Below are 23,954 nucleotides of genomic sequence, written 5' to 3'. Positions count from 1 at the left end.
GTCTGAGAATCAACACTCATCAAACAATAGATTCAAATTATTTCTCGAGTACTGTTCAGGTTTTCCTGATATGAAGAGACGAGCAGACGCAGACGTGTGAGGAAAACCATGTTTTATTACCACACACTCACACGCACACACAGACGCATAAACTCTAAGCAGAGGAGCAAAATAAACTTCAGGGCGTGTAGTGGAGCCACTCAACCTTTTAATTTTAATGGCTCAAGTGTTTTTCTTGCCCTCCATCAGCTTTTTTCTGTTTTCTTGGCTGCTGAGAGCGAAGCTGAGGCCAAGGCTGCCAGGCAGACGCTCAGACAGAGCCATCTACCTCTCTACCTCTGTGGTATCTGCACCCCCCCACACACACCCTCTGCCTCTGCCTGCCACACTTCTGTACTGTGAGCGTGTCCCTCTCTTTAATTACCACACATCCTGAGACACTTGTCTCCTTCTGAAGGGGGGGGTTTTGACAAAAATATGTTTTTTTCCAACTTTTTTCCGCTCAAATCACTGTGATCCTTCTCATCCATGCCCCCAAACCATCCTCGCTCCTCTGTTTCTGTTTACCTTCAGGTCCCGGTACACAATCTTGGCTGAATGCAGGTAGTCGAGAGCGGAGACGATCTCGGCGCCGTAGAAGCGCGTGCGCTCCTCTGAGAACACCCGCTCTCTGGACAAATGGAAAAACAGCTGCGGCAGAAGAAGGAGAGGGGGGGGGGGGACGATAGAAAGAGAGGGTGAGAGGGGAGAGAGAGAGAGAAGAGGGGGGAGACAGCAGGGATGGCACAGCAATAATTACTGATTTATTGGAGGAAATTAGCACAACACAAACTGGCTGCCCGCACCATATTGAGATGATAGATCGTGGAAGGGAGGGTGAGCATGGGGTACGTGTGGAGGGAAGGGGGGGGGGGGCTCTCAGAGGAGGGAGGGTGGAGGCATTCGGCAGCTGGCGCCTCATCTAGCAGCCCCTGCTCACCACCCACACACACACACACACACACCTCTTCTGTCACCCTCTGGGCTAGGTTGGCACAGTGTTGGCATGGAGTTCAGCAGCGGGGGCCAAATCAAGGGTTTAATCAATACACTAGTCTAGTTAAAGACAGGCCGACAACTGCCGCCGCTAACAACTCTACCCAATCTCACCTCCAATCCTGACTGCTTCTACCACAGCACTCATTAGTGGCCTAACTGGCCTTGCCCCTTGAGCCCCCATCTTCATTACTCCATTCGTATATAAGTCCTTTTGTTTTTGGCAAGAAGCTCGTTTTTACTTCTTCACAGGGTACACAAGTTGTTTTTTTTTTTTTTTTAATTCCCAGGTGGCTTGGCTTCCCATTTCTCCTCTTCATCGCTCATCTCAAATTCCCTTCATCTCTCTCTCTCTCCCCAGCCGTCAGTTGTCGAGTTGTCACTGTCAAACTGCTACACATGTGGCACCAGAATGACACAGGCCTGCTGTGCCGCACAACTCAAGTCAGACAAATTACTCATGAGGCCGAGGGGTGCACATCTCCCCATTAATTGTTCGGGGAGGTTTGCATATGGCCGCTGGAGTGATGCTCACCGACCACCTTGCTCTAATGGTGTGTGAGCGTGTGTGTGTGTGTGTGTGTATGGGTTTTTTTGGGTACAGCGAGGGGGGGGGGGGGGTAACACGACAGGTGGGCCTTCATCAGTGTACTGGCAGCTGTGACTGTGGCAGGTTTGTAATGGGTTGTGTGTCCATGTTTGTGGGGTATGTGTGGTCACAATTCGTCCATTGTGGTAAAATTTCCTGTGTGTGTGTGTGTACTTGCTGGAGTTTTCCGTATGTGTGTGTGTTTGCTCAGACCTGGTGCTGGCTGAACTACCTAACTAACTGGGAGGGGAGCAGGTGACGGTTACACGGGGGGAATGAATCAAGATTGCAAAAACGTCCCACTTAAATATCTGAGAAATTGAAAAGCGGGAGAATCCAAACTCATTTCGTTTTCCGACTGTCACTCTGGTTATATCTGCCCCATAGGTGTGTTCATAAATAGACACAAGCAGGAGAAATGAGGAGGCGAGCGAAAGGCCAGTTGGTTGGCAAATTAACTGTGTTAGGAAGCAATCGAACAGTGAAACTTTAGTCACTTCCTGAGTGCTCGTCCAGACATTCCCTTACTGCTTACTCCAATTACACTGCATCGCCCAATCTTCTCATCTGTGAGAGACATTTACATTTAAACCGCAACATGTTTAGAAGTAGGGATGGACCGATATCACAAACTTGAGTATCTACCGATACCTATATTATTCTGATATAGTTATTTTTTATTTTTTTACAGCCCCAAACATGACTCAGCTATAAATGCTTTTGCTCTTTTTAATTTACATTTTTACAGTCTGTGCGTAGTGAAGCATGACATAGGATTTTTGGATTGTATCAGATTTTACATTTTTATCCGTCCGATATCTGATACAGTGATTTTGACCAATATCGGTCCAATACCAATTCCCATCCCTATTTAGAGAAGACATGGATCTTTGAATTAGATTACACCTGCTGTGTTTCAGTTCTAGTGAACACTGGCATTTACAGCAACAGCACCTTGCTTTACCGCTAAAGTATAATAATTATTACCTTGGCAAAATGAAGTAGAAAGAGATAAAGAAAATACAATTTAAAGGTGTTTTCCTAAGTACAGCTTTCAGTTTTACGGCAGAATAGGTGAAGTGTCTGTGTCAGTTGGTGTGGTGGATGTGTGGTTTAACTGGCTGTTCAAATACGGGTAAATACATACACCACAGCCACCATCTGTGTGTGTGTGTGTGTGTGGGGGGTGTGTGTGTGTGTGTGTGTGAGAACTTGTATTTGTTACCTCTTTAAGACCTTTTCTGGCATATTAAGGACAAGTAGTCCTCATGGAGACCAAAACCTGGTCCTAATGAGGAACTGGTTAATTGTAAGGCTAAGATTTCACTTGTGGTTAGGTTAAGGTTAGGGTTAGTCATTAACTGGTTAGGAAGAAGATTTTGTTCAGGCTGTTCAAACAAATGCAAGTTGATGCTCGGTTCACATAAATATTTTGAAATTGTATTCAGGTTCAGGTTCGAGCTGATGACGGTATATGTTGAGTATGTATATAGTGTCATCTATACTTTTATGTCATATACTGTATATGTGTGTATTGATGGTCACTTACACCACAAATGTAACAGTTTGCTATCAGTGTAGGTGTCACGATCAGATGCAAAAATGTAGTCTATGTGCAGTGTGTGTGTGTGTGTGTGTGTGTGTGTGTGTGTGTGTGTGTGTGTGTGTGTGTGTGTGTGTGTGTGTGTGTGTGTGTGTTACCTCTCCTCCATTCACATATTCCATGACAAAACAGAGGCGGTCTTTAGTCTGGAATGAATACTTCAATGACTGAAATGAGAACCACACACACAGAAACGTAGAGTGAGCACATTTTACACACAATTCTATGTTTAAATAACTAACCTGATTATTAACGCCTGTGTCACAAAAGTAAAGTCATTAACTGAAGTCATTATCTTTTTATTATTATTATATGGTGTCAGTATTTCTGTCCCATTGTAATGAACAAATTAAATCTTGGTGTGAAATGAAAATGGTAACGACTAGAGCTGCAACTAACAATTATTTTTCGTAATTGATTAATCTGTTGATTATTTTCTTACTTAATCGATTAATCGTTTGGTCCATAAAATGTCAGAAAATGTTAAAAACGTTGATCAGTGTTTGTCAAATGTGAAAATTACGATGTTCAGTTTGAATGATTTCTTTATGTGGAGCAAAGAAACAAAGAAAATATTCACATTTAAGAAGCTAAAACTATCAGAAATCTTGTTTTAATAATGAAAAAAGCTTCAAACTGATAAAATTGCTTGTCAAAATAGTTGGCAATTAATTTAGTAATAGATGAATAATTGGTTAATCTATGAATTGTTTCAGCTCTAGTAATGACCACGTCATTGCTTCCTCTTTTCTTTGTAACAGCACAAACCTAACAAGCTACACGGAGAGATGACCTGAATTACATCAAATATTGTTTTCTGATTTCAATAAGTAACACATTATGTACTTCCTGTACTCTTTACAGTTACAGCAGGACAGATTTGATCAGTTTTTGCGTGTATGTGCTTGAATTTGTTACCTCTTTAGGACAATTTTCTGGCATAAACACTGACCTTGTCAGGACCAGAAGTCCTCATGGAGACCAAAACCTGGTCCTGATGAGGCAGAACCTCATTTTCTGAGGAACTGATTAAGTTTAGGGATAAGACTGATATGTGTTTAGGTTAAAGTTATAGGGTTAAACATTAACTGGTTAGGGTTAAGATTACGGATAACGCTTTGGTAAGATTGTTCAAATTGTGTCCTTTAAAGGATAGGTGCATGACCTGGGTTGTGTGTTTGTGTTTGTGTGTGTGTGTGTGTGTGTTATGCGGCCAACTCGGATGAATACTCTAATTTCTCTCAAAACTCTGTGCATGTGTGTGTGTGTGGTTAAAGTGAGACTGATTGCACTCACTACAACACACACTAATACACGTACACCTAGATCAAACTAACAGATGCAGTAGCGTCTCGCTCCTAATTAGCCACAGGAGACTCAGGTATGTATAGGATCAATATGTTCCATTCACTCTTACAGATGTCTACGCATTGTTATGCACAGACTGTGTGCATGATGTGGTACTCACAGTGAGAAAAGGATGTCTGGTGTTTTTCAGTACTCTGCTCTCTGTGAGTGTGTGAGCCACTTCATCCTGTTCAGACACAGACATGCTCAATCAGAAGGCAGTTCAAAGGAAATCTAAGTGTTAACAACTGACATTTAACACTGCACTCAAAACTAAAAAAAACAATAGAAAGAAAACAAGGCTTCATTATTACAAACCTAAATTGGATGTATACTGTTATGAAATATTGTAAAGAAAGATGTAAATCTTAAAAAAATCAATAGATGAAATAGTTTCTGCCAGGCTGACCTTGGCTATGATGACTTCTTTTTTAAGGATTTTCATGGCATAATATTTCCCGCTGGCTTTTTCTCGGACAAGAATCACTTTGCCAAATGTTCCCTTTCCCAGCAGCTTCAAGTAGTCGAAGTCGCTCATTGTCTAGAGGGGAAACACAGAAGCAACGTTGATTAGATGATGATGTTTTGATGTGTCTTTACCAGTGAAACATTCAAGAAGATCAGGGTTTCTCAATTAAGGTGATCTGCAAGCTGAGGAGGTATGAAGTGTGTGCACTTGTATTTGTTGCCTCTTTAGGACCTTATCTGGAAGAAACACTGACCTTGTCAGGACCAGTAATCCTCATGGAGACCAAAACCTAATCAGGCAGAACCTCATCTCTAAGGACCTAAAATCTTACAATTCTGATATTTCAGCTCGTGCCAGTTCTCCTTCACAGTTTTAACCCACTTAAAAGTCAGATTTTTTGCAACCAACAATATTTAACACACACTACAAAACCTTCAGGAGGTCTGCAGGGGGTTTCACCTGCACGTTAAACCGTTAAGTTCCTCGTACCTTGTTATTTCTATTAAGGACAGCCTTTGATTCCGGCCGCATTTTCAATAGTTATTTTGCATAGCAGCCTTGACTTGGTGGATTACTATAATTTGAGGAAAAACAATTTATCCTCTTTTTGTTACAGCTGCTATTTCATTAGCTGTGACTGAGAGGACAATTTTTGAAATTGCATGCAGTCAAATGTAATAACCCATTACCAGGCAATGAACAACAACAGTACAGCTGGAAATTATAATGTCTGTATTTACAGCAGATGCGCGTGTATGTTCGTGTGCACGTACCTTGCGTTTGTGGTGTGTGGTAGAGATGTCCATCTCCTCCTCGACCATGTTGTCGATATTGGAGGTGGGGCTGCACTGGATCCTCTCCTCTTCTTGTCTCTGCAGCTTGTCCGCGACCATCTGGATGGCCTCTGCCCACTCATCTCTGGATTTAGAGTATATGACAAGGTAAAGTTCTAGGACTAAAATGATACAGGACTTTACACAGCTGATCCAAAGAAAAAACAATAGGCAGAAACAGAGCATGCAGAACATATGACTCTAAAGGTCAGAATAGGAAATGGCAAATATTAATACTGAATGAAAAAAAGGAGAAAGAAGTGCTAAAGTGTTATGACTGGTCAAACACTGGGGGTGCTGTGCCAATCTCTGCTGACATAGGGCGATAGGCAGGGTACACCCTGGACAGATCGCCAGTCCATCGCAGGGCCACATAGAGACAACAGGAAATGCCCTATAACTTTGACATAAATTGAGTTCTACCGAATTTGCCGAAACTTGGCGGGAAGGCCATGGCCTCACCTCAACAGGAAGTTGGCCTTTTTTAATTTTGGCGTCCATTTTGGTAATTTGCACCCTACGTAAAAATGAGCTGGACACATCAAAGTTGAAAAGTTTTTGAAAGGTTGTGTGGATTGTGTCTCTGTTTTTGGTATTAATAGATTCACTTTGCATCATAAAGAGTATTACAAAGTATACCTGTGATATCATGATCCAATACTGTGAACAGTTTTTTCCCCACTTTTTGTTCTCTAGGCCGGCCCCCTTTTGACCACACAAGAGGCTCATTGGCCCCCAGGTCATTTGACTTTGACCCCACTGAGTGTCCAATTCACCTAATCCCCTAAAAAAAGTTTTTGCACACACATGGGGAACACATCAAACTCCATGCAGAAAGGCCCTTGACTCTTGATCCACTACACCAGGGGTCTCAAACTGGTGGCCCCAACCGATTACATGCAGCCCCCCACTTAATGTCATGTTATAATGAAAACATGGCCCACGAGCTCACTGTCTTTTAAACACTGTGTGTAATAATAAGACATTTGGTCATAATTATCCCATTATTAAAGGGACAATGTGTAGTATTTATGGGTTTATATATATAAATACTATTATTAAGTATACGTGTGATATAATGATTATCATAATATCATCTCCCACTTTATGTTCTCTAGGCCGGCCCCCTCTTGACAACAATAGATTGGCCCCCAGGTCATTTGAGTCCCCTGTAACAATAAATTGCAGAGGTGTTAAATCCATACCGGTATTTCATTCCGATTCAAGTAATGCGTTACAATGTTGCACTTAACCTTAGTTGGATTTGTTTTCACACTGCAGTCTAGACTCCACAAGGCCTCAATGCTACGTGCTTATAAACAGTTCTGTGATAGGTTAGACCTTTGAGGGAAACTTGCAGTTTGTCGTTCTCTGGATGGTGATATACCCGAGTTCAGGATATGAACATTTTTCAATTTCAGCGTACAACCGGGCTACGCCGAGAAAACAACGCCATATATCTGATGACGATAAGAAGACACACTGCTGTTGCATCCAGACACCTCGGATTAAGAAGACTAGAATGACCTTTTCACTGGACAGTTTGTATTCCAAAGACACATGAGGTAAGCTGCTTTGTTTTTATAGTCCATTTATAAGCCTAGACCATAGTTGTTCCAGGCAGTGGCACTGTTGCAATAGCGCTGTTGGTCGTACTGGTTCGTCGGTAAATACAGCTGGATAGAACTTGTAAATTGTGTACACATTGCAAAGGAACCTATGGCAACCGAGCTGAGACCACCCTCTCTACGTGGTCTCAGCCCGGTTGATTTGTGCCTGGAAACGAGTGCGATTGCTGTGTTCACACAAGTCCATTAGAACTGATCTAGGCTATGTATGAAAGCACCCTCAATTTACTCACATGTTCCATCAGACCTGGTATGAACTCCTGTCATGAAAGCAGTACCAGTATCTGACAACAGATCCCATCACAAAAACCCCTACACAATCTGTCCTCAGGAACATTAAAGACCACAATTTATTTTTTGATTCAGAATACGTGACGTTGTCTCTCATAAGCTAACGAGCATTTCAATAAATTATTACAGTAACAAAAAACAAAAAAAATAACAGCTCCTCCCCTTTTTTCCACATCGGCAGCAGACACGTTTAAAACCATATTTTTGTCCTTGCATACGTGCAAGATGACCGTGTGTGTTTGCACATCAGGTGGGGGATGTGCGCTCCGATTGAAAGTGGTCAGAGGAGACGCATCCAGGACGCATGTAAATGCCAAGAGTGAACAGTCGTATTAAATGCTGGCCACTTATGATCGGGTCACCAAGGACGAATGTTAGTACCTGGTCTGAACGGGGTCGTATTTAACCAGGTTTCTAAACGCGCTAATGTGATTTCAATTAACGTAAACACCTATTTGTTCAACAGAGAGGAAACATGGTTGACTAGAGAATCAACCAAATGAGCAATGATCATGGAGCAGAACTAATGCCTACCAGTCTGAGTGTGTGTGTGTGTGTGTGTGTGTGTGTGTGTGTGTGTGTGTGTGTGTGTGTGTGTGTGTGTGTGTGTGTGTGTGTGTGTGTGAGTGAGAGAGAGAGAGAGAGAGAGAGAGAAAGAGGGTGAATGTATGTGTAGATTGATGCATTAGAGGAGAACAATGCTCTGTTGTTTGCTAACATTGTTCCTCCCCATTGACTTTCCATTAGTGATGTTGGTCAACATCTGTTGGGAGGAAGTGAGTGTGTGACTGTATGTGTGTAAAAGATGTGCATACACTGTATTTAACAATGATGAATATGAATAATGCTCTGTTTGCAGGATCGAGTTTTACTCTGCTCTAATAAACAGAAGAGAAGAGAACTTGAGTAAATAAAACTTTCAAAATGTCATTAATTTTGTGTAGAAAGGAAGACAACAATATAAACGATTAAGTATTTCTGATATGACCTGTGATTTCAAATATGACAATAACATGCAGAAAAAGTTGTTTCCTCAAGTCTGAACTGGATTCATAAATTCTTTGAATCTTTGCTCAAACATAGTTAATCCTGTGCCACATGCAGCGCTACACGTTTGTAAAAAACATTCCCCATCCCAAACTTAAATGAACCTCACATGATATTCAAATATTCAGAGATCCTAAGAACCACAGAGAAAGATGCACTGGATTTAGAAGTGTGCACTTTCAAATGCATTTACCCAATGTAAGCTGTGAAAAGATCATAATAATGAAACCTGTTTGACTCGGAAAAAAAACATCACCTCTACGTTGTTTGTTTTGTTTTTGACTTATGTGTCCATATGTTTCCTTGAAGGATCCCAAGGAAACATGCATCTGAACCTAAACAGCAGTGTGGTTTTAAGATCTGAATGCCTTTCTACTGCAAAGGCTTCTGAACATACCCTACACACTCCAAAACAAGGGCAAACTCAAGTTATACACTCCATCAACGACAATAGAGCTCAGTTTGTGGCACCCATGATGTGTGTGCGTGCGTGTGGAGCTGCATAAAAAGCAATAGGAACTCTCTCAAGGTCAGGCAGCAGATAAATGCTCTCTCTCTCAGTTAGAGTGTTTTTTGGTATAATGAGTTTTTTTTGCTAATGAGAGATAATGGGCCTTCGTACGATCAGGCACATTGCCAATGTGTGCCACCCTCACTGTTCACAGTTGGGGCTGTGGTAGCTGGAGCCGTGCCAACACTGGTACAGTACAGCATATACAGTAACACACACACACAGTTGTGCCTGCAAAGACACACACGCACAAGCACACACACGCACAAGCACACACAAACACACAAAGGCATGCAAACACTTCTTTCCCCCCAACTGACTTCAACTTCAAAGAAGAACAAATCTTGTTCACACAAGACAAGAACACATACACACATCTGGAGCTTGTAGACAACCACTTATATAATTAATATAAGTGTTTTAGTTTTTACAGTAGGCTACATTTGACACACGTTTGCCTCACTACCTTGAGGCGAAAACTACTAGAAAGCAACGTACACAACATCAACAAACTTGGTCAGACAGCTGCAACACACACAGATAAAAAAAAAAAAACACACACAAACTCAAAGGATGCACAGAAGCATCTGTGGTCTTCTGGGCAAAGCTGTTCATTTTCTGGAGATAAACACCTCAGCTTCTCAGAAAGGAACTGAGCAGCTGGAGAATTTATGCCGACACTACTTGAAAGGTCTCCTTTCCACTCTGTCTCTCTCACCCTCTCTCTTTACCTCTGAGACACACACACACACATACCAAAACTCTCAAACTGTGCAAACCTCCTCATAGATACCTCTGCCCTTCATGATACTTAAGTATAGTGGATTTTTTTCCCCATGTTTAGTCTAATGTCAAGATCATTTCAAGGCTTTTAGCAGAGCTTGTTTATTCCAAGTTGTTTCCCCCAAAAAACACACTTTGTTGGGGGAAACAACTAGTGTGCAAACACGTTGTGGTTTGGTTTTCTTTCTGGATTATAAAAAAGCCTCACACATAATTTGTGTAAACTTAAATGTCAATGTTGATCCGAACTGCTGTTGTGAGAGAAATGTCAGAGAGAGAGTAGAGATTTTCCTGGGGTCGATTTGCGTGAAACCATCTCAGCTCAATATGTGCTCCATAAGAACTCACTTCCAGCTTCAAAGGAAGCTTTTGCTGTAGAATATTAATAGGAATCTAGATATGAATCAAGCCACATTTCAGCCTAATATGCTGAATGTGATTAGAGCTTCCACAGGAAAACGGAGCTCATTGCTCACTGGCTTACAGTGAGTGGATGAAGCTGGAAACACTGAGCAGTTCCTCAGGGAACTGACCTCTCATCAGGTGAGTCCACGTGGAAGGTCCTCTCGATGACTGTGGTCCACTGCAGGCAGCGTATGATGAAGGTGTTTGGCTTCGGCCTCTCTGTCTTCATCAGCTGACATTCTGAAACAGGGACAGTGACGTATTTTTAGTACAAGTGGAACAGAAAATACATTTAAAAATACGTTTTAATGATTTATGATATACGGAGCAAAGAAAATATTCACATTAATCACTACCAAAATAAATAACATTTAATTTAGAAATGTATTATTGTGGGTTTTTTTTTTTCATTTCTTATTTTCTTACACAAGTTAACACTGAAGAAAAGGTTCTGAGCAATTTCAAATGTGTGGTCTTGTGTCTATGTTCACAACTTTTCAAGTCTACAGCATAAAATAGTCTAATTATCACTCAGTACTGTGTTATCATGCTGCTCTGCAGTGGAGGGACAGTATCTGTCAGACAATAAAACAAACACATAAACAAACACGACGGAACGCTGAGGGACTAATAACTAGGACAGCTGAAGCATCAAAATCAATTATGTCTCATCTGCAAAAACAAAGGAATAAATACAATTTATATTTAATATAAATTCATTTCAGGTTCCTGATATTGTGCTTCCTGGCATACAACACTTGAGTTACAGTAGCGTGTACTCATTGCTGACATTAGAATAAGGTTAGACAGTTTAAAAACAAGTTTATCTAAACATCATAAACAAAAATCTCTCCTGTGCAAATGGAGATTGTGTCTTGAAAAGCTCACACATCTGCCAAATACAGTATCTGAGAAAATAAAGGGCAATACAGTAGGCCGTTTTTTTTTTACTTTTAAAGGTGGTCTGTAAGTCTTTGTGGTAACTGGAGACGAGAGCTGGTGTCAAACAGCATCATCAACCCCCCTTTTGTTGTCATATCACCCAATATTTTTTGTCGCCTGTCATCCTTTCTTGCCCTCATCACTCCTCCTCTTGTTTCCTCTCCTCTCCCTTGCCTCTGGTCATCCCTTCCCCCAATTACTTTCTGTTTAAGTGTGGTACAGCGCAGCATGTCGTGGCTCAGCCTAAGGATAGACAGGAAGGTTAATGACACAACGCCACCCATGTTGTACACAAAGCAACGTACACTCGCGCACACACACACGCACGCACGCACGCACACACACACACACACACACAAAGAAGTCACTACCTGATTCGTGACTGAGTGAGGCCTGCTGTGTTGCCAGAAAACAAGGTCAGGCTCTGGTTTATGCCAAAAGAATACTCACACCCACACACACACATGAACACATAAAAGTGATATTGAAGTTTGAACGTTAGCTGAAATTGGGTTGTTTGCCACAGCAGGGAATTGAGAAATCCGTGTAGCGGTTTAGTTGGTGTATGTGAGTGCGTGCATCCATCCTCAGTGTGTGTGTGTACATCTGTGTGTGTGCATGTGTGTGTGTGTGTGTGTGTGTGTGTGTGTGTGTGTGTGTGTGTGTGTGTGTGTGTTTGTGTGTGTGCATGTGTGTGTGTGTGTGTGTGTGTGTGTGTGTGTGTGTGTGTGTGTGTGTGTGTGTGTGTGCATGCGGGCACACACGACAAGCTTGTATGTATGAGTCCCTCTGCAGGGAACAGGCCTGTACCATCTCTGTTCCATCTGACCACTTCTGTTGTTCGTGCGCACACACACACACACACGCACACAAATAAACAAACACACACACCACCACCTGGCCTCCCAGCTTTGGGCAACAGATGTGGCAGTGCCAGTGCTGTGCCAAGCAGCCGGGGCCGGATGTATGGCCTGGCTTGTCCTCCTCACAAACTCTTTTCCTCTCCTCCTTTTCCTCGTTCTCGATCCTATCTTCATCTCCTCCTCCCTGTCTGTTCAGCGCTGACGATCCTCCTCTCCTCGTTTATCCTCCCATCCACTTCCCACAATCCCTCCATTCCAACTCTCTTCCATTGCTCTCCACCTACTCATCCTTCCATCTCTGTCCTCTGACTCCTCTTTCTTCTTCCTCTCTCCTCCCCACAACTGCAATTTTCTCTCCCTAATCTCCCTCTGATCGATTCCCATCGCTCATTCCCAGTACTTGTCCTCCCTTTCCGGGCTCCTATCTTTCAGTCTCCTCCTCCACCCTTCTCGGTACCATTCTTTATCATTTTCTCGGAGGTTTCGGCTTGCGTTCTAACATTTGTCATCGTTTCCTTTTCCTTTTTCGCCCTTACGTTACACCTCTTCTCGCGTGTGTCTTCTCCCCCTCTCTCTCCTGTTGTTCCATCTGTCACCAAACCTCACTGTACTCTTCTGCAGATATTTCATAGCATCCATTTGCGTCCTGTACATGAGTGCTTCAGCCAAATTTCTCCCGTCTTTGGATTCTATCTATCACTGCGCCTTGGGTTTCGTGGTTGTAGTCGCCTCACATACCACTGTGAACGATATAGATCTGGCTGGCCTTCGTTGGGTGTACACAGATATACGCACTGGCTTTTCTTGGTTTAGTTCCCTTCTATTACATATTTATTTGACTGTTCCACATGGTCAGACTGACTGGGCTAAAGAGTGTCTGCCCTGACTGCTTAGTTGGAATATTCTACAATCTGAACTCAAAATGACAAAACTAATTTAATTTCATTCACTTGTTTCGCTCCATGACAGACAATGGGAATACTTTGATCGGTGCTTTCACAACTCCTGCTCTTTAAATGCCAACTTTTAAACTACTTTTTTATTTTAATGTATTAACTGTAATCTGTTCCTTTAGCTACTGACCTCTTGGCCAGAAATAAAAAAATAAATACCTCATCTTCTGAGGCCATCCAATTAAATAGCGGCATGAGACTACTATCACAATCACAATGATTCATTTCATGAGAATTATTATAGTGCCATAATGGAAGCTAATACATTTGCATCAGGTCTTGTAAAAGTCAGATTATGTCCATTAACCAGTGAAACTGCATCAACATTGATCCATTTATTATTTATCAGGAAACAGTTGTAATTTGTTGGTGACTTCAGTTTGGTTGGTGGATGTTAGATTATTTGTTCTCACAGTTTATATCACTAAATATTTGGTGTGATTCACGTTCCTTTAATTCCTTAAATTGTTTCGAGCCGTGTCACACTGAAAAACACTCTGTAAGCGCTGTAAATTTGCAACAAAAAAAAGTGCTAAAACACCTGGAGAGCCAGCACAGTGTTTTACCGGCAATCTGCATTTATTGTATAAACAATAAGGAGATGGTGGTAATGAGAAACAATAAAATGCGTCTTGTTAACTAATTAGCTGGTTAATTACACATGTCAACGACACTGTGGCGCTTGTTAACCAGGTGCAGACAGATGATGTACTGGTAAATGGTTAATTAGAGTCCCTCTGTGAATTCTGTAAAGCATATCAACACTGTGATGTAAAGACTGATGTTTTCACAAGCCCGGAGGAAAACTGATGCAACTACTTTTGGACCATTTTGGGGTGAAGCTCTGTGTGATGAAATCGCGGGGAAAATTTGAGCAACATCTCGTGGCGGTTTACACGACAGACGCGTTGCGCGTGTCCTTCAAGTGAAAGACACTTGACTTGAAATTCCAAAAGCAAAACATTGATACCACTTCTGCTTTAAACTGAAACACTCCCTACTGGGGTTAATCAAAACTGGTGTATTATTGTCACTGTTAAGCCTGAAAATACTGAACCCAGAATGAAAAGTTACTGTAAGAACGCCATATTTTACAATCAAAGAATCAGAAGTGAAGAAGAGTATGAAGTCCAGTAAAAGTACCTTAAATGCACTGAAAACTGTTATATGAAACGTAGGTAACTTACTTGCTACAGAAAAGTTATTTAGGGGGTAGGGCAGATCCGCATCCTGAGGTTTCTCTTTGTAGCCGATGAAAGAGCCGTCTGTCTTTAACAGGAAGTACCGCGGTCTCCAGTTCTTTATGTATTCACCTAGAGAGAAAGATATAGACAAAGGGAGAGCGAGAGAACAGTCAGTTAAAATAAAGACTTGGTGATCAAAGCAGTTAATGACCATTCACATCTGGTATTAACATCTGTCCACATGTGAGATCCACTCACATGTGGACAGCCTTAAGTCCAACACCTGGAATGAAGATGAGTCCAGGATGCGTCTCCTGCGACCACATGTGATCAAATCACTTCAGCTGTTTATACAAAGACCAGACGTCAGGTCTGCTCGCAAGATTGTCTTTTTTGAAGAATCTCACAGCACAGATGTGTCCATTGTGAGTGTGTTTGTATGTGTGTTAGTGCGAGTGAATGGAAGACAGAGAGGAGCGGAGGGACTCAAAGCTCTACTCACACTGCTGTAACCTGCGCTTCATCGTAACTGTTAATACGTCTTCACCTAAAAACATCAAGTTTTATGTTATAACTATCACTTTTTTCTGCCGCCTCATTAGGGAAGTCCCCATAATCCATCCATCCATTTGCTACAGCTGTATCCTCCACATGAGGGTCGCAGGGACACTGTGCCGATCTCAGCTGAAAATAGGGCGAAAAGCAGGGTACACCCGTCACAGGGCTGCTTGGAGACAAACAACCATCCACTCTCACACATACGGTCAATTAGAGTTTCCTAATGACCTAATCCCCAAATCTGCATGTTTTTAAAAACATGCAGATTCACCATCCAGGATGCACATTTGGACTGGGGAGGAAACCAGAGAACCCGGAGAAAACCCACGCATACATGGGGTGAACGTAAAAACTCCATGGCTCCATCCTTAGTCTCAAACCCAAGTGTTCTTGCAGCAAATGCAAGAGCGCTAACCACTACACCAACCGTGTGGCTCGTCCCCATAATATAACTGTAAATAGATTTAGTTCCCCACAACATGTGAATTTCAAACACACACACACACACACACACACACACACAATCTCCCACCGCTCTTGCCAGATTCAGATCGGATTATCATGGCAAAAAAACCAAAAAAAAACATGTTTACCGGCACCACCACTCAAACTGTCCATGCCAGAAACATCATCTGGCTGAAACATGGGCAGGCCCTGAGGTGATGACCCGAGTATCAAATGCAAACCCACACACAAAAGCCCCACTGAACAGAAAAGAGGGATAAGAAGGAATGACACGAGAGGTCAAATTACACATCGAGAATTATCCCTTCTTACATCGCAGCAACAAATAACAACATCTGCTGAGCAGCTGGTGGCAGAGTAATACCCAACTGGCTGGCACAGACTGGCACTAAGGTGGCACCACAGCTTTATCAGATGACCCATCGCAGGATTACACGAGTGTCAAACATTTCCACACCACAGAGGTGGATAACACTTACTAGAAACAGCATGGATACACACATGGGTTTGAGCAGTACAATGGGAACAAGAAGAGGGTTGGCGCTGTGCACGAACTGAGGTAACACACAACTCTGATGACTGACGGTGTCAACACTTTGGGAGGCAGGAAGCACTTTCTCATTTCAAACAAGTGAAATAATAAACCACAGACATAAATGTTCCCTATACTCAGCCGCTTTTAGTGAACAGGCCACATACACACACGGGCGCAGACACATTTCCACGCAAAGAAGAAGACATACCAACACGCAAAAGAAGATCTGTAACAGCCCCGATCACCTGTTTTAGGCTAATTTGCAGGGGAGAGGAGGATGCGAAGCGAGGAGTGCGTGTTCTATTTGTGACATCCATTTAAAGCGGAAATGACAGCAGGCCGTGCTCGTTAACACATTGCGGAAAAAACACCTGCTCCGCTGAACTGCGGGCCCTGCCGGTACCTCTGGGTGCTGCTGGATGTAGAGCTGAGAGTGTGTGTGTGTGTGTGTGTGGGTGGGGGGTGCCAGCTGACTTGGACCAGTACACATGGACAGACAGACAGAAGACAGAGAGAGACACAGACAGACAATGACAGACAGATAAGAAAATGCTGTTGCGTGTTGGTGCATCATCAGGATCACAGAATCACACCTCTCCTCTCTCTCGTCTATTTTTTTCCTCTTTTTCACAAATCCGCCCACTCTCCACATTCCTGCTCCTGTTCTTTGAGAAACAAAGCATATTCTTTGGAACACTTGCGACTGAAAAACAGAGTGCGGCGGCGAGAGAGGGGCTGAATGGAGGGAAGGAGAGGGAGGTGGGATGGAGAGAGTCGCATGGAAGAGGAATTTTTATACATTTATGAACACTAACCAACAAAGGGATGGAGTGAATTAAAGATGCGGAAAATCACACCAACTTTGATAGAACCAAAGCACAATATAATCAGTGCAATTAACCAAACTGCAACTGTAATTGTGTCTGTTAGAGAGCCACAATAACTAGTTAAATTCAATAATGCAGTGTTCAATTGTTGTTATCAGTAAAATGATGATTCAGGGAATATTTCATGTTTAAAGAGGACTTATTATAGATCTTCCTTCAGTAATGACTGTCGTAACACCTGTGCTTTCCCCACTGTGTAAAAGTCATAACGTACAAAAGTCTTGGTGACCTGCAGGTTTGCATCAGACAGACAGGAAGACATTTGTTTGAGAAATGAATACATGCCAGCAGGTTTATCTGTTCCACCTCTGAATTTGCAAGTGGAGGAAATTGATTATCTGAAAAAGAAAAAAAAGAGAAACTTCAAACTGGACAGGAGAGAAAATGCACTGACTGACAAAATGGATGAGGATGAAGAGAAAGTTAAACTAATAAAACTGTTATAAACTGGCAGTGATGACTGGTTTGCTGGTCCAAGTCCAGTCATTTCTCTGAGTCAGTTTCCAATGGAAGGCTGTGGCTGGCCACTTCATCGCTCAGCTGTCCAGTACTACTGCAAACATTTAAGCAATCCTTCTGGACCAGCCTAGGCAGCATGTTTGTGTGTGTGTGTGTGTGTGTGTGTGTGTGTGTGTGTGTGTGTGTGTTTATTTGTACATGTGCGCTGGAGGGAGGGGGGAGACAGCCAGGGGTGGCACAGACGGAGGGAAGAGATGGACAGTTGTCTACACACGCTGTTCCAAACAGATACAGGCATGCACCCGCACCCACACACACACACCCACACACACACGCATACACACACACATTTATCCTGACACAAAACTAACACTGGTTCGGTTCGACCGTTCCAATTCTCCGAATGATCCAACGGTGTTCTGTCAAGCTATCCCGTCTTGGCCCTGCCTGTAATGAGTCCAGCGAGCTCTCCCACTCTGGACAGCTTGTCTGGAGCGCCACATGTCTCTAGTTTGGACTGCTGGAGAAAACAGAACAGCCGGTCTCCTTCCCACACCATCTCTCTCGGACTCCTCACTTCATTTTCATTTAGTTTTCTGCACAACTTTACTTTTCCCTTCAGGCCAATTAGTAAATACTACACTACAAACATGCTTAAGACAACACAAGTCTCCTGATTCTTGTTAGAATAGTACAATATCATCACTACAGGAGAACGTGGGTGACTTGAAAGATGTGAGGAACAGAGGATTTACACTCTGGGATATTCAACACTAAAGCATTCTCTTACATTGAATTGGATGTTGTAAATTGATCTATACATTAGAGAAACAAATGTTTTAAAGAACTCTTTAAAAAGGGTTGTTGTTAAACAACGACATCCACCGGTATGATGAGGAACCTTTTGTTTTTCGCTTTTGTTCTGTCGTACGAGCCGCAAACTAAAGGCGACTAAAAACTACTAACGAGATTAGATTTCTTGAAAAGTTAAGTTTGGAATTTCGAGGAGACATAAAATCTTGTTGGCACATCCTCCAGTTGCAGCTTGTGGGTTTAGCAGTAAGAGGCAGAGATGAATCAGCTGTGACTGTGTCTGTTCCAAGCTTTCTGATTGGACAATTACGACAACGCACCGACTAACTGTCACTCAATTAGCAAAAGCGATTAACCATTCATTTTGGGACGGAGAGGAAGAGTGGGGGGGGGGGGGGGGAATTGGAGAAAATGAGGGACAGGTACAAGCGGTTAGCCAGCAAAACAGAGAGGAGTCACACACGTTTAGAACAAAAAGCTTTGCAGCGTCTCTGTATCTGTGAGTCTAACACACTCACTCCTTCAGGACACCTGCACACCTCTGTTCTCCTGCTTTTGCTGTGGAAACGAAAAAAAAAAAAACTTCATGACAATTAAATAAATAACTCCATAACTATGTGAGCTCACCAGCCATTTGTTAATCAACCCAAACAGGGATTTAATTTAATGCTTTGGCCGAGGCTTGAGCTGATATGCAGATGGCGCAGAGACGGGGCTGTGTGACTGGCACTCTGGGAGCGGGAGCGGTGACGGTGGGCGGGGGCGGCGGCGGTGGTGGTGGTGGTGGTGTATCGAGGTATGGGGGAGGCGGAGGATGAAGAGGGTGGAGGGGAGGTTCTTCCACGTTCCAGCACATACACAGCAGCTCTGCAGCAGGGACACAGCTTTATCGACTGGCCGTTTAACAACAACACACACACACACACATTCAGTGTTCATAGAGTTTGGCTCTAAATAACGATGATGATAAACAGGTGACAGAGAAGCTGACTGGATATTTGCCCGTATATTAAGATGAATAAACACAGAAAAACATAAGAGACTATTTTAATAAGACTATTGCTTCCCAAAGTGTGGGACAGAGCGACATCATTTCTTCCAAAACTCATTGAAACATATCCTTTGTTCTATCTGAATGAAAATATACAAAAGTATTTTATTATTCTTGTTTGATAATATATTTTTATTTTTAATAAACAATTTTATTGATTATCATTATTTAATAATAATAGTGAACAGAATATCCTAATTTTAGTGTTATCGGCAGACTTTCATGTTGTGCGACATGAGCTGAATATGGGCCTGAATGTGAGTTTCGCTGAATTTTTGAGTGGCGATATTTGGGAGGGTGTAAATTTTATGTGCATTTTTGGACTTTTTCAAAAAAAACAACCATATGTGATTTAAAGATGGCACAGGCCTCGGAAACTTCATTATTGGTGTCTGATGTAATTAACAGTTAATCCACTACATACGCCTGCCATACGGGTTAATTGAGGGGGGTCACGCTTCAGTGAAATGTAAATGTCTGCTGCACAGTTTAGCACTGAATGGCACCATTAAAAAAACAGCCGACTGTGTGAGCTGATAAAAGGTTAAGACATCTCCAGACACTGATTCAAGTGTCTATGTGCGCATTGACGGCTGTTAATTGAATAAAAGCAGAAATGGATAAGATGGAGGGAGGAGGATTAGCTAAACATCAGGTAGGTGACTGGTGGCTTAAGAAAGTTAGAGAAAAAGAGGTGACTGCGACGGAGCGAGGGCATGGGGTTAGGAAAGAAGGGAATTGTACGATAAGACGCTTGAAAGAGACATCTGTCCATGAGCGCTGGGAGAAAGCAGGAATTCATGACATACTGCTCTAACTCTTATTGGTCTAAGAGTGTTGTAGAAAAATGTAACTACAGTCTAACAAATACAATTCACATTGTAGAATCTATTTAATTGTGCATGTGTTTTTGACCAGAGGAGCTGTGTGCACAACACCCCGACCCCAGCAGTTCAAACTCCAGGCTGCTCAGACATCTTAAGACGAATCCTGGCTCTTCAAAGCCAATCCACTTACAGTGCATTAGTCTCATTACCGCATCGGGGCTGGAGTGGTGTGCGTGTGTGTGTGTATGTGTGTGTCTTAAATACAGACACCATCACTAACAACATGAAAGTGGTGCTGTGTGCTACCTGTAGGAGTTCAGAGGGAATTTTTGCCACTTATGAAATGATGATAAAAGACTAGAACAAGAGGAGGTGGAGGGGGGGAGGGGTGAGAGATTTGAAGAATCACAGAATTCAATTGAATTTGAGGCTGGTGCTGCAGCTGGCTTTGAAGGTTTAGTGTTGGAGCAACTGTACAAGCCCAGTGGCTCACTCTGTGTGGAATGAGACATAAAGACCGTGTCAGACTACAGATGTGGATGAGGGAAAAGACGAGACACAGGACATTAGGCAACAAGGGGGCTGATCGGGAGAGAGAGAAATGTTCAGGCCATGGCAGTTACGGAGCTGGAAGAGGGCAGGGCGGCCACGGGGCAGCCAGATTGAGTGGAGACCCAGGGGAGTGTGGCTATCCCTTGGGGGCCACTAAGAGATTTCACCCAGCCAGCTGCACACAGCCAGAACCTCCTGGTAGGCTGAGCTGGACGCACATGTACACGCACACACATGCAAGCTGCCCTGGTGTCCCTCTGCTCAACCAGCTGGTACAGAAGAAGGCACTAATACACACACACTCAAAAAAAGCAATCCCAAGTTCACAATAAAACAAAAAAATGTTTTTGGAAACAGAAATGAAATGCCCTCCTTTTCTATTTACATCTCATTTTTCCTCTTGTCTCTTTTTTCTCCCCTCTTTCCGCTGTATTCGTTCTTACACGTGTTCCCTCATCTCTTCTCTTGTGCAGTACCACTATACACCAGTAGATGGCGGTGAATCCCTGGAGCATGGTAGCCACCACTGTAATGCTGTGGAGTGACTGACAGACACTATGTCAGTTAGATGCCTCTCATCCTAATCACCCTCACAGCTCACTGTGTATATATCTATGTGTGTGTGTGTGAAGAGTATATTATATATAAGAATAATATATGAAGATGTGGGCTTTAGTTGGCATGTGTGTATTACTGTGTAAAGGCATTCAGTCCACTTAAACCTGTGCGCATATTTGTGTGTGTGTTAATACACAAGTGCTTGTTCCTTGTGTATTGCTGCATGGGGGGGGGGGGGTGACAGGGTCCTAAAGCACCCTAGGATTAGTGCAGTGTTAGCATATTAGCATCTTAGCTGGAGGGCTGCTGCTCAACACCACCTGTGCCAGACAGGAGGCTGTAGCTACCCAGCTACCCACCCCCCCTTATACCTACAGCCGCTCACATATGGACACACACACACACACACAAACATACGTGTACAGTGTGGTTGTGAAGGTCACTTAGCCCCAATGACTCCAAGCTTACTGTACAGTCTTAAGTCATAACTGTAACTACACGTTAATGTCTCTTTATGGACTCTACGTTAACAACTTTCCTTCCTTTTCTGTCAACTCCTCTTTATTTACAGCACCTTCAATCCAAGGTTGCAAGTTTGCTGTTTTTAAGACATTACCACTAAGAATGAGACGGGAAATTACATTTCACCTCACTGCTGCATTGAATGTCATTACAATGATCAATCACAAACTCCAGTGTGCAGCTATTTTCTACTGCATAAGGAAACACAAATTCGGCCAAAGAAAATGTTAGACTTATGATTGTGCACTGTGTGAGGTCTGTCAAGTGAAATTGTACAATTTAAATCAACTAAATTAAAAGTATTATTATGATGTGTTAGAACAATCACAACATTGCTACTCATTATAGTTAAAAACATATAGCACCCAAGGAGAATGTTTAAATGTATAACATACAATGTACAACTGAGGACAAGTTTTTCCTCCTTAATGATGAGGGAGTTTTGCCATGGCCTCTCTGGCCTTCTCACCTGTCTCCTGCTCTGTGCTCTGCTGTTTGCAGAGACTTGTCCTGTGAAACAGGATCATTACAGACAGGAGACACACCTGGGCCTCGTGACCTTGTGTATAATATGGAAGGCTGGGTCAGCCTCAGTCCAGTGAGATTTCTCTCTCTCACACATTAGAGAGTTTTAAATACGGTAACGACACATTTCCGCTCACCTACCCTCCACAGTACTGATTCTAAACTTGTTAATCACATTATTATAATGAAAGACAACCTGCTAAATCACAATAATTCATTAAGAATATTTTTAAAACACTATTTATCTTGAGATGCTTATTAATGTGAACAGTTTTTGTTGATCTTAAGGTCAATGGAGAAGAGTTCTAATAATAAAGAAAACTGGATCCTGAATAATAATAAAAAGGTTCAGTGTATAGTGTTCAGCATAAGGTGTCATCGTTATCCTTGATGCTAAGGGAGTAAAAAGGGAATATTATTGGTAATCAGATTCAGTCACTTGTGCACACGTACACTACAGTAATGCTAAAGTTAAACACTAAGGAAAAAAGAAACATAAATAACCTATAACGTAACATGTAAATGAATGAAGTCCATTCAAAATACAGTAAAGTTACATATAAATATCAATTGTTCAACCATTTTATTACTTTGGCCACAAATTCTGTGGCAAAAACTACACACAAATAATGTCATTATTATTAATGTGACACGGCAAACTCACATCTAGATCATATACCGAGCTCAGTTGGACGGTTTATTTTCTCCAAAAACACCTACCCGCCCACACATACACAAACATGCACAAATACAAAAGCGTAACATGCTGAAAACACAAATACTGATCTGTTCTAGTCCTCTAGTGTGTTAAGAAGGTAAAAATACAGTCTGGGCTAACAGTACAAAAACAAAACCCTCTCAACTGCATTTAAACACCACAGGAACATTGGGAGATGCAATGCTGTATATGTTCAGAATGCAGAGGATCCGATGTGATTAAGAAATGCACACACATCCAGTGAGTAGGCTAATCAAATTGCACTGATTGCTGGTGTATTGCCTCTCTCTGTTCTCTCCTTTGGACGACATTGTGTGTTGGCATCATTGATTTCTTCATTTATTTTACGGTGCATCATTGGCATTCAGATCCAACGGCGTTCTTTGCCAAAGCGACGCGCACATCCTTTTCTAAATATAAGTGTGAGCTGCGACGACATTAAAATACACAACACATCATATCAGAAAAATAGACTGGGAAGCCGGACCAGCCAGTCAGTCAGTCAGTCAGTCAGTCAGTCAGCAGGATTAGCTGTCGATCAGGACAAGAGGAGGAGGGGCCACGAGACAGACACAGCTGTCTAAGTGTTGCCTACAACAGACAGGCAACATGGAGTGTGCGTGTGTGTGATGAGGGGGGGTTAACTAGCTCAGCCCTGTCCAGTTAAGCAGTAATGAACAGGTGCAAAGCTGTGTGCATGCATATGTGTGTGTCTATGTGTGTAATTCTTATGTGTGTATTATTCCAGAGTGGTCAGCTCTGTATTATTAATTCACAAATACTGGGCTGGAGCTATGGGCAGCAGCTGGCGTTATATATATGTGTGTGTGTGTGTGTGTGTGTGTGTGTGTAAGTCCCCTCTGGTCTTTTGTGTAACCCCCCCCCCCCCCCTTTCCTAGAGCAGCAGAGAAGCATTGTGCTATACGTCTTTCTGTCTGTAAACTTCAACACACTGCAGCCACACACACAAGAATACAGCCCAGCCATGCAGGAAAAAGTAA

At 42.5% G+C, this 23,954-nt stretch overlaps 1 protein-coding gene across 2 annotated transcripts in view; it reads right to left on the bottom strand.

Annotated features, from left to right (window-relative positions):
• Positions 1-23,954, bottom strand: part of akt3a (v-akt murine thymoma viral oncogene homolog 3a) — a gene marked incomplete at its 5' end in the record, with an annotated part of 44,786 nt that overhangs the window by 9,221 nt on the left and 11,611 nt on the right. Inside the window, 7 exons of one of the 2 annotated variants that reach the window (XM_083898053.1) lie at positions 568-690; positions 3,326-3,394; positions 4,696-4,761; positions 4,984-5,115; positions 5,784-5,961; positions 10,670-10,781; positions 14,487-14,612. In XM_083898053.1, the coding sequence (XP_083754179.1) occupies positions 568-690; positions 3,326-3,394; positions 4,696-4,761; positions 4,984-5,115; positions 5,784-5,961; positions 10,670-10,781; positions 14,487-14,612 (806 nt within the window). The remainder of the gene's footprint in view (positions 1-567; positions 691-3,325; positions 3,395-4,695; positions 4,762-4,983; positions 5,116-5,783; positions 5,962-10,669; positions 10,782-14,486; positions 14,613-23,954) is intronic. The other variant, XM_083898054.1, reaches the window with a different exon arrangement.

Source organism: Microchirus variegatus (genome assembly GCF_963457635.1).
Source record: "Microchirus variegatus genome assembly, chromosome: 11".
NCBI lineage: Eukaryota > Metazoa > Chordata > Actinopteri > Pleuronectiformes > Soleidae > Microchirus > Microchirus variegatus.
The sequence above is the reverse complement of the archived record's forward strand: the minus strand, read 5'-3'. Positions and strand labels throughout refer to the sequence as shown.